Source organism: Acanthochromis polyacanthus, chromosome 15, assembly GCF_021347895.1.
Source record: "Acanthochromis polyacanthus isolate Apoly-LR-REF ecotype Palm Island chromosome 15, KAUST_Apoly_ChrSc, whole genome shotgun sequence".
Classification (NCBI taxonomy): domain Eukaryota; kingdom Metazoa; phylum Chordata; class Actinopteri; family Pomacentridae; genus Acanthochromis; species Acanthochromis polyacanthus.
The window spans coordinates 20682729-20699853 of record NC_067127.1 but is presented as its reverse complement, the minus strand read 5'-3'; the positions used below and the strand labels follow the sequence as shown (position 1 = coordinate 20699853).

At 38.6% G+C, this 17125-nt stretch overlaps 1 protein-coding gene across 8 annotated transcripts in view; it reads left to right on the top strand.

Annotated features, from left to right (window-relative positions):
- The window catches only part of col13a1 (collagen, type XIII, alpha 1), a 68264-nt gene extending 51423 nt beyond the window's left edge, over positions 1–16841 (top strand). For 7 of the 8 annotated variants that reach the window (XM_051960050.1, XM_051960049.1, XM_051960052.1 and 4 more), the window contains 6 exons: positions 440–493; positions 583–636; positions 2086–2121; positions 9233–9319; positions 14204–14242; positions 14370–16841. In XM_051960050.1, coding sequence (XP_051816010.1) covers positions 440–493; positions 583–636; positions 2086–2121; positions 9233–9319; positions 14204–14242; positions 14370–14372 — 273 coding nt within the window. In that variant the 3' untranslated portion in view covers positions 14373–16841. Of the gene's footprint in view, positions 1–439; positions 494–582; positions 637–2085; positions 2122–9232; positions 9320–10552; positions 10631–14203; positions 14243–14369 lie in introns of all 8 variants that reach the window. The other variant, XM_051960046.1, reaches the window with a different exon arrangement.
- The last annotated feature ends 284 nt before the right edge of the window (positions 16842–17125 follow it).

The window sequence follows — 17125 nt, the reverse complement described above, 5'->3', positions numbered from 1 at the left end:
AACTATCCAGAAGTAGTGTGCAGAGATGCTCATGCTGCATGTTGACATGTAATACAGTACACCTGGACGGCTGTATTCTGTACAGCTCTTTGCATACTGGATATGCCTGAGATACGCAGTCTTCTTCTCCAATCCTGACAACGAACAGCAACCGTTGACATTTTATTCATCTTCTCTCTTTTTTAACAGTATGGACAGTAGTTCAACAAGCTTGGCCTGTTAGTGCTACATGTGTCAGCAGAAAACTACATTGTAGGAGCATTTTGTAACCAGACTAGTGGAAAATTTTGGTCTTACTGGTCCAAGACAATTTTATGACACCTGCTCAAGCCCATCAGTGAGCTTGTTGATTTACTGATGCAAGGAATGTAATGATAATAATTTCTCCACTCTGCTGTTCCTATTTGTCCATACTTATTCTCTCTGTTCTGTTTTTAAGGGTCTAATAGGACCATCAGGTGTGCCAGGGCCAGCCGGACCAAAGGGAGAGAGAGTGAGTTTTGCTTTTGTTGTTTTTCTGTGTTTTTATTATAAGATACACATAAGGAGAACAAACAATTGGATTTTCTCTCATCAATACAGGGTGAAAAGGGAGATGCAGGATTACCAGGACCAATTGGGCCGCAAGGCATCCCTGTAAGTCTCAAATTCCATTTTACATATTAATGCCAACTCATTAGAGGTAGTTAACAGAGAATTAACTTTTAGCTATTTTATTTATTTATTCACACTTTTATCCACATAACATTATGTCATCATTTAATTTTTGTGGTCAATACAAAGACAGTTGTGTTACAGCACAGGCAGAGCCATTAAAATTATGTATTATTTTGTCTGATGGATTTAATTACCACTAAACCATGACACTGGATTATGGTTGTGTTAAATTCCAATTATCTCATTTTAAGTGACAACAATCTCATTCTAGCTGTGTTTCCAAGATGTATTTTGAGGCATATTTTGAAGTAACGCAAAACAAAAAGTTAATGGAAATCTCAACAATCAAAAAAATGTTGACAATTTTACATTTATTTTAAGAGGTTGTGGACTGGTATCATTTCTGACTGATACGTCCTGATAAGTCCGCAACGGTGGATTTGTAATAGGATCGCAATCATGTGATCGTCAGCAGGCAGCTGATGTAGTGTTCACTTGTTGTCATGGTTACAGTGCCCTTATCTCACATTGATACAGAAATCTTTAACAGATCTGTGGATCCGGACTATAAACCACATCACTGGCGAAATCTAATCAGTTGGTCCTTGTGTCATTTGTGTCCTTCCCAGAAAATCTCACCCAAATCTATTTTTGAGTAATGTTGCTAACAGACAGATGGACAGGCAAACGTATTCCGATCATCATATAACTCCGCTGTTCCTTGGTGGAGTAATAAAAGCAGCACTTTTGTATGTAGTTTACATTCATAGACTTCTTGGTTAGCCTGTTCAAATGAATACATCCCTGTCTTTTCAAAGGTCTGGAATATGTTCTTTTAATTAATCTTAAAATATAATATTATATTACTTATATTATAACTTTGTTTTACATCTGTTCTACTCTCATTATATATGGTATTTGGAATGCAATTTGCTGTTTCTGTTTTTTACCAAGGGTTTGTCTTTTGTAATGAATCCTCTCAGCTTCTGACCCTGAAGGCTTCACTTAATTGTTGACGTACAAACTTGTTCACCTCGAGAGTATTCATGGCTTGATGTGCACCCATGAAGGGGTTTCTTTTGCAAATGATCTTCACCAACAAGATTACCATTGAACCAAACTGTTAAGTTTGACAAGCCAACCCCTCTCGTTATTATCTTCTTCAGGTTTTCATCTTTTTACTCCAAATATTGACAAACAGTTCCACTTAGCCTAAAAGGGAACTTCGAGCCAAGCTGTCATGAGCTCAGTCTGGACTGTGTGTGATTACTGTACTGCACCTGAAGTTAGCCAGCGTCATCATTTTTGACCAGACAAACCTGTATTTCTCTTCCTTACTGAAATGTCCGAGAGTGCCAGTGTCCATCTGTGCATGGTCTAAGATAACGAATATCCTACTAATTTTTTTTGTCTTTTTTTTTCTTAAAGGGTTTAGTAGGACCACAAGGACTCAAGGGAAATCGGGTAAGAAACTATCATGAGTGTAATGCCTGTTATAAAAAAATAATAACTAATTAGCATACCTTAGATTTCATCTGTGGAATCCACACAGACCAGGTCATGTATGCGCTTTTACTCACCCAATTTGATGGCTTAATTATGCTCTGTTTATGAGGCCTATTACAACAGGTCAGCTTGATATTTGCATCCACAACATTACACCTGCCATTATCATTGCCAGTGCCTTGTGAGGCCATAATAGATCGCCTGAGCAGATTTGTACCAACTTCAAAGATGCTCTCAGTAAGGCGATGTCAATTAAAGAGCTGAATGTTAATAAATCAGATGCTCTCTTTGATATTCTGCATGAATAGAAAGCTAGCTGAGTCAGATAGTTTGCTTTGATTAAATGATTCTGAATATTTCACATCAAAATATCTTGTCTTTTTGAGGCAAATTGTTTGTTTTTGGATAGCTGTGTTTTGAACTTCTGGGTCACAGATGAATTTTAGAGCAAACATGAACTGATAAAATTCTATGAATAATTCTTGATAATACAATAGACACGTTTTTTTAATCTAAGGAAAAAATATGCTAATGAGAAATTCTCAAATAATTATTCTACCGTATCGTTTATGTGAAATAAAAATGTGATTCAGTTTAGACTTGAAATTGAGAAAAGCATTTTGATCACGTGTCTGTGTGTTGAAACTGCTGTAATCTACATTATACAATAGATTCTCGGTCATCCAGGTCATGGTAGTCCTGGGAGCTTCAGTAGAAATCAACTGGACTTTTTTTGGAGATGTATACTTCAGATTGAAGAGGCTTCTTAAGTTCTAACTGACTAGTAGGGTAATTCAGATGTTTATCCTTCACTGCAGCTCTCATGAGTAATGGTCCATAGATAGCCCAGGACTCACCTGCCTCAAGGTGTGAATGATTTTGAAACCAGGTGATCCAACAGCAACAACAGTAATCATGGTCATGAAGCTGCCAATTTTCAAAACAAAAGATATGAATCTGTCATGTCAGTAGTGCCTCAAGATGCGAACAATAGCAAAACTTTCTGGTGAGAGACCTTATTGCTGCATTATAGGTGTTTGATAAATAGTGTTGCAAACCCTCTCCTCTGTTTAGAGACAGCTGTTCCAGTTTGACTGAGATGGCTTCCTTTATTCTTCTCTTGAACCATCTGTCCTCTCTATCCAGAATGTATAAATTGCTGTCCTCCAAGGAAAGGTCATTTATCATTCAGATAGTCCTGAGGAGCTGCTCTCCTGTGTTAACACATCTGCTTGTGAAGATGTGTTTAGTCTCTCCTATGTACAACTCTGTGCACTTGTTGTTCTATTGGATAGCATATACAACATTGTTCTGCAAAAGGCCTTTTATCATTGAGAAGAAAGATTTTTTTGTCTTAGAGTGTCACTGGGTCTGAAGTGCACCGGTATGTTATGTTTGGAGAAAATCCTTCTGAGTCTTTCACATAATCCAGCTACATATGGTATATTAACGTTGTTCCTCCTGGTGTTGTTTGCTTCGCTGTTTGTTGTGGTGCTGTGTTTTCTAGATCTTTTGTTTGATTAGATGGAATGTGACTTGAAGTCACTATATATTGTGTAACTCAGCATTAGTCCGTTAGAACTAAAGAACTCTCCTAGATGAGAGGTGAAACATCTTCAAGAACCTACGAGAGAAGTCCAATTGATTTCTACTGAAGCTCCAACGAATATCATGACCTGGATGTCTGAGAATCTACACAGACATATAATCAGTATTAATTACAGTCTTTATGCTGAGCTATGTTACTCATGATCCGATTCAAGCTGATTCTGAAAATGCTGAACTGTTCCCTAACTCGCACGATGTGTCAATATAGCTGTGCAAAATTACACTGTGTTAAAACTGTTTTTCATTTTCAGGATGTAGTGAATCAGAGAATCTGTCTGAAGTGTCCACATGCCCGTCCCCTACGAGAATGTTTCCTTCCCATTAACCTGTGACTCTCTTAATATTTCCTCTCCCCCATCTTCTAAGTGTTCCCATTTCTTAAGCTTTCTCAGCACATTCAACTGGCCTGTACAACTAAAGAATCCAAAACAACACACTTCTGATTAACCTGGATATGGCTATCCAGTTGAAAGTGTTGAAGCTGTGAGATAGTGTTGGTGTTTTTACTCTTTGTCCTGTCTTCCTTTGTTTCCGCAGGTCTTCCTATCCCCTTTACCTTCCCTCCACCTTGCTCTGTGGCCTGTGGCTCTTTTTATTGCCGGGGTTGCCCTCTCTCCCTCTCACAAACCTTGGCCTCCTGCTCCTTCTCCTCCTGCACTCTAATGTAGTCCTGGGTTAATTTCCTCTGACACCTCCTCTGTAATACTCCTGCTCGTACCTCTTCCTTGCAAGCCTCCATTCAGTCCCTCCACCCCTGTGCCCCTAACCTGTACTCCAAATTGCAAAGCAATGCTCTCCCATCAGTGTCAGAATCTATGTTTTTAGATGCTAGCTTACCAGTGATTTTGCATGTCTCTGAGCTAATCATTTTGAAGTCACTTTTACTTGTTAGATAGGTAAGAATCCACGGAGCATTTAGTCTGAACCTTTCAATATATAACTCTTGCCAGTGCAGCAGGTGATGATAATTTATTTGCCTTCTCTGTTGTGAACAACTAAAAGCTTATGCACTGGCCATTAGCATAGTTCACAAGGGCCACAATAGACCCTCAAAGAACATCAAGACTGCATAAAGAGGCATTTTCTGTCACTGAAGCCTGAATTTACTCCCTCGTGGAAACCCGTGAACACCTACAGTCACATACATGTTGTTAGTTTACTGTTTTACTGAGGAGTCCAGTTTAACTCTGTTGCATACATGCAAAGTAAGTCTTATCTACAGTGTTATTAAAAAGTATTTGCTGGTGTCTTCTATTTTTGCATAATTCTCACACAAAATGTCCCAGACCATCAAACTAATGTTTTTGTTTGTTTTGTAGTAGACCAAGATAAACCACAAATGAAAAATGGTGTTTTAAAATTAAGGTTTATTGAAGAATTATTGAAACATTTAACAAACATTTAACTGCAGCAACAACTGCAGTTAAATGTTTGTTACTGCTTGTGATCGGTCTTTTATGTCGTCATGGAGGAATTTTGGTCCACTCTTCTCTGCAGAATAGCTTTGATGCAGCCACAGTAAATAGGTTTTGAGCATGAAGTGCCCTTTTAAGGTCTTGCCACAGCATCTCAGTCAGATTGAAATCTGTAGTTTGACTCAGCCACTCCACAGCTTTAATTTTGTTCTTTTGAGCCACTCAGAGGTGAAGTTGCTTGTGTGCTTTGGGTCATCATCAGTTCATCAATTATGACAAGTCGTCCAGGTCCTGTGGAAACAAAGCAGCCCCAAACCACCGCCATGTTTCACTGTTGGTGTCATGTTCTTCTTGTAGAATGCAGTATTAGCTTTACACCAGATATAACAGGTCCCACGTCTTCCAAAAAGTTCCATCTTTCACTCATCAGTCCACAGGATGTTATCCCAAAAGTCTTGGGGCTCATCGAGATAATTTTTGAGATATTTTAGCGACTTCACAATACCAGACAGGTTCTATTTTGTGATGTTTAGATTCAACAAGCCTGATAGGAATCAAATGTGAGTTTAGCTGGTGAAATTGTATCCAATTGTCAAATGGACTTGGTCATTTGGTCTGTTGGTAGCTAAGGGGGCATTTACCATTTCACATAGGAAAAGATGGACTGGACAACATTTTTCCTTCGATATATGATATGGAACGGTCATTTTAAAAATGCACTTTGTATTTTCTTGGGTTATCCTTGTCTTAGATAAAAATAAGTTTGATAATCTGAAACATTTAAGTGTGAGAAATATGCAAAAATAGAAGATATCTCCATGGGGGCAAATACTTCTTGAACTGTACTGATTCTGTGTATACTAGCAACCCTGAGCACTATTGTGTGCTGAGGATTCCACATGGACTAGGAAAGTTGAAATTTACATCAGGACTAGACGAGGGTCATCATGCTGACAGAAATTATAACAGGATAACACCCTGTTTCTACTTAGTTTACTGTGTGTATGCAAATCAACCAGAACTCCATCCATTACTGTAAGAGACACGGTGATTTCTGATGTGTCTGCAAAACTTCTCCCTTCATTTTTTAAAGTTCTTCTAGTTCAACAGATGTTAGCTATGTAACATACAGATAACACATACACAGTGTAGTGATTCATATATCCCTTATTTGTCTCAATGTAAACAGTAAAAACTAATAGCCTCTGATTATCCTCTGTCTTATGGCCGCAGTATAGTTTCCATCCATTATGAAATGCATTTCCTTGTGTTTTCATCAGGGCACAATCTTACAAGAGTGGATGCACACAGTTGTATTTATACTACAATAGGTCTCTGTCAGTCTGCTACGCAGGTGTGCACATTTTCCTGCCCATCAAACAGAGAAAAGCACACGGGGCTTCTATCTGAAAGGCAGGCTGTAACTTCACATTATTTATACGATATAGCAGCTACTTAGAGTACTGCTGTAGCACCTTCTAATTATTCCCAAGGTGTGCCAAACACAGCGGGTGATTTCTGGAGAATTTGGGACTACTTTATTTGAGCTCCATTGATGGTTAGCATGTACAGATCAAAGCGCCTCCAAAGTCCAGCAGTGACTTCTTCAGTTATAGCTCTTTATATGATGAATTTTTAAGCTGTGGATGACAGAGGCACTTTGTGTAGTCTTTCCTCATAACAAGTATTTGTTTTTAGCACCAATTGTTTTCCTGCAACATTTGCCATCTGTGCGATCATAAATTTTGGGATGCACACAGATGTCCACAGAGAGGTTCTCATGGACCTGCGGGACACGGGTTGGTGACCAAATTTATGTCATACATGCCCTTGTAAACCCACAGATGCAGAAAACATGAACTGGCCTTAAAGGGGAACTTCCTGCCTGCCTGGCTAAATACTGGAGCTATGTCAAAAATTCATTTCTCCGTCACTCACATGTATGAAATTACATATGGAAACAGACCCCAGGTTGAAAAAAACCGAAGTTCCGCTTTAACGCTGGTGTGAAACTTTGATTATACTCCCTTGCGACCATGAACATAAACAGCTGTGAACAGTCACAAGGGCACAGTTGTTGCTATTGTACTTTTATTCTAGTCCACTTGAATGCTCATTCACATACCGTACCGTTCAAAAGTTCGGGGTCACTTAGAAATGTCCTTATTTTTGAAAGAAAAGTAGCTTTTTTTCCATGAGATAACATTAAATTAATCTAAAATACAATCTAGACATTGTTAATGTGGTAAATGAATATTCTAGCTATAAACGACTGATTTTTAATGGAATATCTACATAGAAGTACAGAGGAACATTTCCAGCAACCATCACTCCTGTGTTCTAATGCTACATTGTGTTAGCTGATGGTGTTGAAAGGCTGATTGATGATTAGAAAACCCTTGTGCAGTTATGTTAGCACTTGAATAAAAGTGTGAGTTTTTATGGAAAACATGAAATTGTCTGGGTGAGCCCAAACTTTTGAACGGTAGTGGACATGTTCTTTTCATACATACTACTGGTGAGCATGGGTAGGTGTATGTAGGTCTGGATAGGTGTCCACGCACACTCTCACAGCCTTAGTGTAATGATGACCTTTCAGTCACACAGATCATCACATACTCGTGAATGCAGAAAGTATAACAGTAGCGTCACTGCATGCAGTTATCTCACCTCTGAATGTGAGCTTCTGCTACTACCAACACTCACAGCTGGGCTTTGCATTTGTCCCAGAAGCATTTGAGCTAGCTAAAGCCTTAAACATGGGAAGAGTATTAAATCTAAGATTCCAGTTTACAGGTGATGCTAAGATAGCACTGGGAGAACATTGCTGTCAGACAGCATTTCATTTTTCTTATCGTACTGTATTCCCTGTGCATAATGTTGTCATTTCTTTATCTGATCTGATCCCTTACTGACTTTGACCTTGGTAAGCAGGTGTTCTGTTATGATTGAACAATAGTCCAATTATAGCCTGTAAACTGCATTTAATAGGAATAAAATATTATTAAAAATAATTACCAATTTAACAGTCCATTCCTTGATTCAGCAAATATAGAGATATCATCTTTCTTATTTCACCCATTTTTCACCTACGTTACCTGCAGAGTAACTTTAGTAATGCATTTCATTGAGACATTGTGTTGTGTCAAGTATAGCAATCGCAACTAATGTAGACTGAAACTTCTACAGGAAGAGGATCAATGAGCAACAGAGATTTGGTAATCTGACTTTTTTCCAATTTGGCTCAGCTCTTCTTGAGACAAAAAAGTTTATATCCCACCTTGACCTACATATGTAATACTCCACAACACCTGTAGAAAGGCTGTGTCTTTTGTGACAAATTAAGTCATTATTATTGCCATTGAAAATGGCAATTAGTTTTGTCCTCTCTTAGCATTTTGTCACTGCTGTGGTTGTTTGCTTTGGGAATGTTCTTCTCATTGATTCCCAGAGCTATGCTGAACATTAGGCTAAGGACATGATTAAGGAAACCATTACTGAAACACTGACTTCTGGAAAACAAACCACAATCTTTCATGTAAAAAACAAAATCCAGCACTGTCAGCCTGTCTATCTTCTTTAATATTTTTTACCACAGAGCTCATTGGTAAGTTATTATGAACACTATTTAGACACATCATTTTGCGTTTTTTTCTCAAATTCCATGTTCAGTCAGTGTGGTTTTCAATGACTAAATAAAAGAAAACGTGTATATTTAACAAGTCTCAAGTCTTTAGAGACTGTTTTTCTGAACAGCAGTTTGCACACTCCTTAGACTGAACCCTGCTCACCAACAGCATTGCCATTGTCCCCACCTCCCTCTACTTACCTCCCCTAAACTTTCACTGCTAAATGAAATGTTCTGAAAATAGCAAAGAGCACACCAAACAATTTTAGGAATGTAAATAACGTATTTTTCATAACTAAATTACCAATATGTAAAAACATCTGACAGATGAAATCTTACAAAAAGCAAGCATTTGCTTCTTGTGTGGCTTAATGAGGAGGATTAAAGTTTGTCTTTTTTAATACGCTGTTGTTTGCAGGGAGAGAGGGGCAAGAAAGGCAACAGGGGGGCCAAAGGGGATAAGGGAGACCAAGGAGCACCTGGATTAGATGCCCCCTGTCCGTTGGTATGTCCGTAGTTCCATGTGTAACCATGAGGCAAAGGGAAGGGCGCTAGTAGAATACAACACAATCCCACAGAGCTTCAGTTTCTCTGAGGATTTGTATTCAGTAGTTAGCGTCCTTTTGCCTCTGGTGTTTAGTGGTCGTAATCAACCTCAGGCAGAGTTTGCTCAAGCTGTCCACTGTAGCCTGTTAGAGATTTGGGTAAGATATGTGATTCAAGTGATGGCATCCTAAATTCTTTAGTTTGACCCATAAAAAAGCTTTTAAGGTTGTAGCATATGGATGAAAACAAATTCAACGGCTGAAAGATGTGGATGGCTCACGACCACAACTCTGCCTGAGAACCTCTTTTTCACAGGGATGAGACAGACAGGAACCAGACAGCTACTGTGGATGAGAATCAACAGATACCAAAGTTTATCTAGGTTTTCAGCCTCCATTCTGCGCATCTGTATCTATGTCCTTTGTGTTAAAGCAAAGGGGACAAACACACAAACCAGAGTTCTACATATTCCAGAAACTGAGACCCAGTTACCATCTGAAGCCTCGTCTTTAATACCCGGACCAAATTGAATTTCCAGCAATTTCCAAATTTTTTGTCTGTTTTGCTTACAATTAGCCACTGACTCACCAATGTAGCGCACCACTGTGCACCTATTACTTCTACTCGTTGTACACTGGACATTACCAACAAATCAACTGAACAATCTTCACAAGCAGAGAGTAAAAAGGTCTCATTTGAAAATACCCAAACCCCAGCATGACTTCATAGTCAACCCTTGTATCCAAGAGGAACATCTCTGATTGCATATCTGGCTGCATTTCGAGTTTTGAGTTTTTGAGTCAATGGTAAAATTACCCAAACCTGAATATAATGAAATCACTAAATTAAGATACTAGATGGGCTAAACCTTTGTTGGGACTTTGAAGGTTTCAGATTGGTATCAGAACTCTAAGTCAAATTCACTCTCGTAGGCTGTTAACTTCAACATTGGTATCAGAGAAACAGTTTGTCACGGGATTCTACACTTCAAAGCCTTTTAAGCCTTGCAAGTTCATCTCAGTAAGTCCGGTTCCTGTCAGTCCCAGGTTTCCTGCATGTTTAGGAAACTTGCAGCCGGTCACCAAGTGGACAGAAGGGGAGATCCTCCTACCGTCAAGCAGTGGAGGACAAACACTCTTCTACTGCACATGAGCTACAAAATTGGTTTTTAAATGGCTGATTTTACAAACAGGGTTTCCGAGGCTTTAAAGGGGAGAAAGGTGAACCGGGCTTGCCAGGCCTGGACGGGCTGGATGCCCCTTGCCCTGTGGTATGGTGCTCTTTCTTTCCCTTTATTTTTCCCAGCATGCCTTTAGCTATTCCTAACCACACCCCTCACTGTAGACACTAAGATGTTGCACTTCTGACAAAAACATGCATGTTTGCATGAAAGTTTAAATCTACTTTTCCTAAATGGCTCACCACTTCTTAGGCTGAACCTTTCCATCATCTTCTATTGAATTAACATCTACAAGTCATTCCCTCTGCAAACAAACGTTCATTTAACCCCCTCATTTTTTATCATTAATTAAAGCTTATATGTTAAATTCAGATCCAGATACATGGTTGTTACTAACATTAATAACTGCATAACCACATTAATTTTACATTTAAAACACTACAGTCTTTATATTCAGCAACTGTAGATCTTTTCTTCATGATCCCTTGTTTTCTGCACCATCTCTTGCATGGAGCACCTTCTTTTTTTCATTTGCAAGGCAACAAAATACCACAGGTAATGAAAATCAGTAGAAGTAAGGAGTATGCCAGAGTCCCGGTGTTGGTATGGGGAGAAGTACTTTTACTTGTGCTCATTACTTCCCTTTAAAAATATTTCCTGTTTACACTTTTAGCCTCACAAAGCCAGCTTGCAAGGTTTTGCATTTCACCTTGTATTTTACTGTTACCTTAAAAAATTCAGACACTGTTAGAGGATGCTGGCACTGCCCTGGATTATGTCACAAGGACAGCTAGAACAAAGCTGGTCTAAACGGTTGTCCACAGGCTGTGTAAGAGTCTGGAGGCAGAATCATCTGCTCATTGGTCCAATATGCATCTTGTCTCACACAGTCGAGTCTTAGATGTAATGAGACAATCCACAGCAAAATATAAGTATGGGACATGTAGTCTGGTTTTTGCTGAAGGACTCTAGTTGGGTAGATACAGTAGTTTCATCGTCACAGGTAAGGATATGGCTTTGAAATTCAGCAAATCAGCACATCTTTGCCAATTCAAGTGTACAAACTGTAAAAATAAAGAAGCATATATTTTTTTAAATAAGACAATGTTGGGCAACATTGGTAGTCTGCATTTCATACACCTGTCTCCCTCTTATTGGCATTAATGTGTTTTGAAACACAATTTGAAGACACCATTTCTCTTTATTGACGAGAACAATTGTGTTAACTGGAATTTTCTTATTGATCTGTTTTTCTTTTCACAGATGAACTTTCTCAGAAACTGTAGACCTTAAGTTGAACACCAGTGCATGTCTTATGTTCCACAAAGCAGCACTATAATGTCAAAGCAATTTCTCACCAGCATAGTGCTGCAATATTCAAGTAACTGAATAGAATGTCTTCTAATTCTCTTGGTTATGGTCTCATTTGTTAACTGGTTTTATACTCAAAATCGTGCATTCATACTTTAAAATAGAGGACAGATTTTCTGAGGTTGTGGTTCTGAGTTTTCCTGGAGTCTACAGAGGTCGTTGATGTTCCTTAAAACATGAGGCATGATACTCTTTTGGATAACTTGAGAATGTGTGAAATCAAGGCTTTTTTCAGTCTTCGTGCTGTAGCCAGAACTGTAAATGTTGCTCTATATGTAACTGTTGGTATGATTAAGGTGCTAGACAGTAGCTCAAATTAGAATTGTAGCAAATTTAGTGAAGTCTTTGTTGTTGCTGCTAAGAACAGAACACCATTGTGTCATAGTCTCAAATGTCATCCTAACCAGACCTAATTCTGGAAGCGATGACATGATTTAAAGTGATTATACTGTAATTTATATCCATCAGCACAGCTTTATATACATCCATCCATTCTCTATACACCGCTTTATCCTCACTGGGGTCGCGAGGGGTGCTGGAGCCTATCCCAGCTGACTCGGGTGAAGGCAGGGGACATCCTGGACAGGTCGCCAGTCTGTCACAGGGCTATATATACGGACAGACAATCACACTCACATTCACACCTACGGGCAATTTAGAGTAATCAATTAACCTCAGCATATTTTTGGGCTGTGGGAGGAAGCTGGAGGACCCGGAGAAAACTCACGCATGCACAGGGAGAACATGCAAACTCCATGCAGAAAGATCCCGGGGTCAGGCCAGGACTCAAACCAGGGATCTTCTTGCTGCAAGGCGAAAGTGCTAACCACTATGTCACTGTGCAGCCCAGCTTTATATACATTATTAATTTAATCAACAACACCTGAAGAAATGCCTACTGTAGCTATGAATTTGTGAAAAAAGTTTCCTCCACCCCCTCTCTCTTGTTCAGAAACTGACTCTTGTGAGAAGCATCAATAACTGCCCTATTTGTTAGTAATAATACTAATAATAGTTCTGCAACTCAGAAGTATGTGTAGATAGTAAAAAGAATGAACCACTAGCACATAGATATACACTACAAAAGTTTGGGGTCACTCAGAAATTTCCTTATTTTTGAAAGAAAAACAGTTGTTTTTTCAATAAAGATGACATGAAATTTATCAAAATTACAGTCTGGACATCGTTAATGTGGTAAATGACTATTCTAGCTGGAAACAGCTGATTTTTAATGTAATATCTACATAGGGGTACAGAGGAACATTTCCAGCAACCATCACTCCTGTGTTCTAATGCTACATTGTGTTAGCTAATGGTGTTGAAAGGTAGCCTAGCTGCGCTAGACAACCCACGGCAACGAATTTAATTCTCTGCCAGGGTGGGTCTAGTTACCCTCCATAAGGCTCGAGGTTGGATGCTCCTAAAACTGGCCGGACCAATCACCATGAAGTGTAGAGTCAGAAGGCGAGCGTAACTAAGTGACGACAGAGGCGTGACGATTCTGACAGAAACAACCAGCGCATAATAAACAGTTATCTTTTGACTCGGCTTTGGCCACAGCCCTTAAAGATTTGAAGCTAAAATTCAACTTGAAAGATAAACAAAGGACGGCACTGAAGTGTTTCATTGAGAAGAAAGACGTATTTGGACTTATGCCGACGGGATATGGCAAATCCTTAATATACCAGTTGGCTCCGCTGGTTGGGAAGCTAATGGGACTTAGCCACAATCTGGCGCTCTAGGAACTAAGTCAGCCTATTCGTTGCGCTGATTGGTTGTATACCTACCCAATTGCTGCAGAGGGGTTTGAAAGACAACCTTTTAGCCCGCCTCCCTCCCTGTCGAGCGTGCCTAGACCCTTGTGTCTTAAGAGCTGGGTCTAGTGCGGCTAGGCTAGTTGAAAGGCTCATTGATGATTAGAAAACCCTTGTGCAGTTATGTTAGCACATGGATAAAAGTGTGAGTTTTTATGGAAAACATGAAATTGTCTGAGTGACCCCAAACTTTTAAACAGTAGTTTATACACATAACTCAAATTCATCTTTACTTTTGAAATTGTAATTAAACAGACAAATGATGCAGATGCAGAAACTGAACATGAATTATACTTCCAGACCATTAGGTGGCCTCTCTGTCTCTCTTTTGAGGAAGAAAACTTGTTTTTTATTTATTGACTTGGATTGGCTCTGTAAGTGTAGCCTGTTTTTATATGCATTGTTGCCTGACACTTCATAGTATTGTTAATACGGTATGCAGTATGTTTCACACCACATCTTCTTTTTCTTGTTCTAGGGAGATGATGGCTTACCTGTACCAGGATGTTGGAACAAAGTAAGTCTGACACTGGGTTGTGTTGTGTTTTTCATCACGTTAACGGCTCACATGTTGTATGCTAACTTTATCACGACGTTTGTTTGAACTAACGTTTGATATTTTGCCTTTTGCTTTCTCCTTGCAGTGACGATAACTTTGGAATGGCTTGTGTGATTGTACATAGGATATTTATTTTTTTACTTTTCCTCTTCTGTTCTACATGGAAAAAACATTTTAAAATCCTAAAAATTAATTTTTGTACAGATTGTTTATTTTAATATGTATGGTTTATGTAGTGGATTTTTATATGTATGCATCATTTTAATATGATTGGTCAAGTAAAAACTATAATGTGGCTACATATGCATGATATTTGTGCATAATGTGAAGTGGATAATACCAATTAACTTATTGCATTATGCTGTTTTGTTCTGTTTTAGACCATGCTGCACTGAGTTGTGGGGCTGGAAAGATAATGTTAGAATTTGGAAAGTCTTAATAAAGTTTTAAAATAAACCAAACAATGACAAGCACTGCATTTACACTAGTTTGAAATTGACTAAATGTTCATACAGGGACATAAAGCTGTTTTATATCAGCACTTTGAGTTTTTGGTCTTGTGCTCATATTGTATTGAAGAACACACAGACTTAACAGATCAGATTTGGGGCTGTCACTAGAGGCTTTTTTCTTCAACTTATGATAACGCTGATCCATCCAAGTTGGTCCAGAATAAATTATCTTAATATTAATGACCAAATTGATGCAACATTCAAAAAGAATCTTGTAGAAACGGATAATATAACAACACGTGCAAGAACGCATGCAAAGCTTTGTACTTTAAATCTGAATAACAGGTAAAGGGAAAAACTTTATATTTCTGTGTTTTTAGGTTACACAGGCATATTAAATACACATACATATACACGTTCCTAATTCTTGGCAATTATATATTTTAATTAACGCCGTTTACAGCCTTTCATGGCCAGGCCCATGTATCTGCACAGAGTTATTGCAGTTCTGTCAGCATCTGTGCTTGCTGATAAATACTACAGTTTCTTTTTAGTTCTGTACAGCGGTGCCTCCAGACTTTCCAGGCATGGTGACCAACACAGCAGGTGATGCTGGTGGGTGGAGGGGAAGCCACTGAGGGCTGATAGCTTGGATTTTGCATTGGGCACTCAACTAGTTGAGGGAAAGAGTCTAGCTAAGTTTATATTGCATTCCAAAACAACAGAATTTTCTGTCACATTTTGCAGGAAATGTATTTTCTCTCATTTTGTTCCCTATAACTAATTTATTTCAATTCAAAATATCTTTGCCATGTGTTTTATTACTTCTTGTCAGCCAACCAACCATATGTTGATGGGCAGGACTCATCACCAAAATGAAAGAGAAGCTTCAGGCATGCTTTGAAAGTCATTATGAAAGTCATTTTGAAAGTCATATTTTAACCAAATGATGTTTGCTCAATCCCAACCACATAGTTTTGGGGCCTAAACCCAAACCAAGCAGCTAGTTATAGTCCCACTTGAGTGAAAGTTCTATAGACTTTATGGCTCCTTTAAAATGGAAGCCTTTCCTGATATGTGACCGTCTTAATTTTCTGGGCGAAGATATGTTTCTTTAAACATGTAAATGAGACTACAGTTAAACAGAAACATAACCTATGGGCGACAGTGTTGTGTCACTAGTAGTGTTGTACACCATGTCAAGATGTGTGCTAGCTAATCATTAGAAGACAGCCTTAAATCTCATCTCTGAGGTCTGATATTTTATTGTTCATGGGGAGTCAAGTATTCCAGGTGATTGCAGTTTGTTATTAACAGTAGAGTCATAAAGGAGGGTGTCAAGCAAAATCTCGAAACCATTTCAAGCTTTAAAGTTCAGGCATGGAAAATCCTGAAAACTAAATGTTTAGTTGTTCAAACAACAGCTCTGTTTTAGCTTTGTGTTATTCCTTCTGAACTCAGTTTATTGTAAATAATTTTGCCAAATTTTCTGGGCAGCCACTTCTTGCTTAATGACTGTCAGGTTGTGTTTACTAAGTGTAGTGTTTGTAGGTTGTTTGTCTGTCTTCTGATCTGAGTAACAGTATACAGCTGATGGTGTTGGATGGAAATATTGCTGCTCACCCTCAAGGCATGCTGCTGCAACTGTCACATTGTCTCATCCATTTATGAAGAAAACCGTAACCTGCTTGGACAATGGAGATCTTTTCTTTTTAAATCAAGAACTTTTTGCCCACATGTATTTTTGTGGAGAAGCTGAGCTCATTAAGCTAACCTCATTAACTTCCCCAAGTGCTGGAGAAATGGAGTGACTGACCGAAGTGGAGCTTGGTCCATTATATGCTGCTGCTCTTTTACAAAGCTTTGTTTGTGTTTTGCTCTGCCTGGATTTGATGTTGCCATGAGAGATTTTTGTTGGATACTTGCCAGCAATAACATATTCATTGTGTCATGTTGCTTCACAGTACCTCACATTAACTCATCTCTTAGTCACCAGCTGGCCTTAATTTTGCTGTTATATTGGTCATAAATAGTTATGTTTAGATATGTTAAAATGTTCATTGTGTTTAAAGTGGCAATCATAATTAAATATACATTTCTAAGGACTTTGGTTTGTTCTAAATATGTTTTTTTACCTGCTCTGTTATGGAAAACTTGAGAGTGCCCCAAGGGTGAGATTCTTTTTGTAAGTAATTATTGCCCAAGTATGTAGCACTACAAAGCACAGCCTTTTAGATGAAAGCACTTTAGGTATCCATAATTTCTGATATTTTGCCTATTTTGCATTTGTGGTTTACTCTAAACCAGCTGCAGTGAACTGTAGAAAGGTCACTGGAGATAAGCTGAGTGTCAGGTTTAAATTACCCCAGTCAAGTTTTTTTTTTTAACA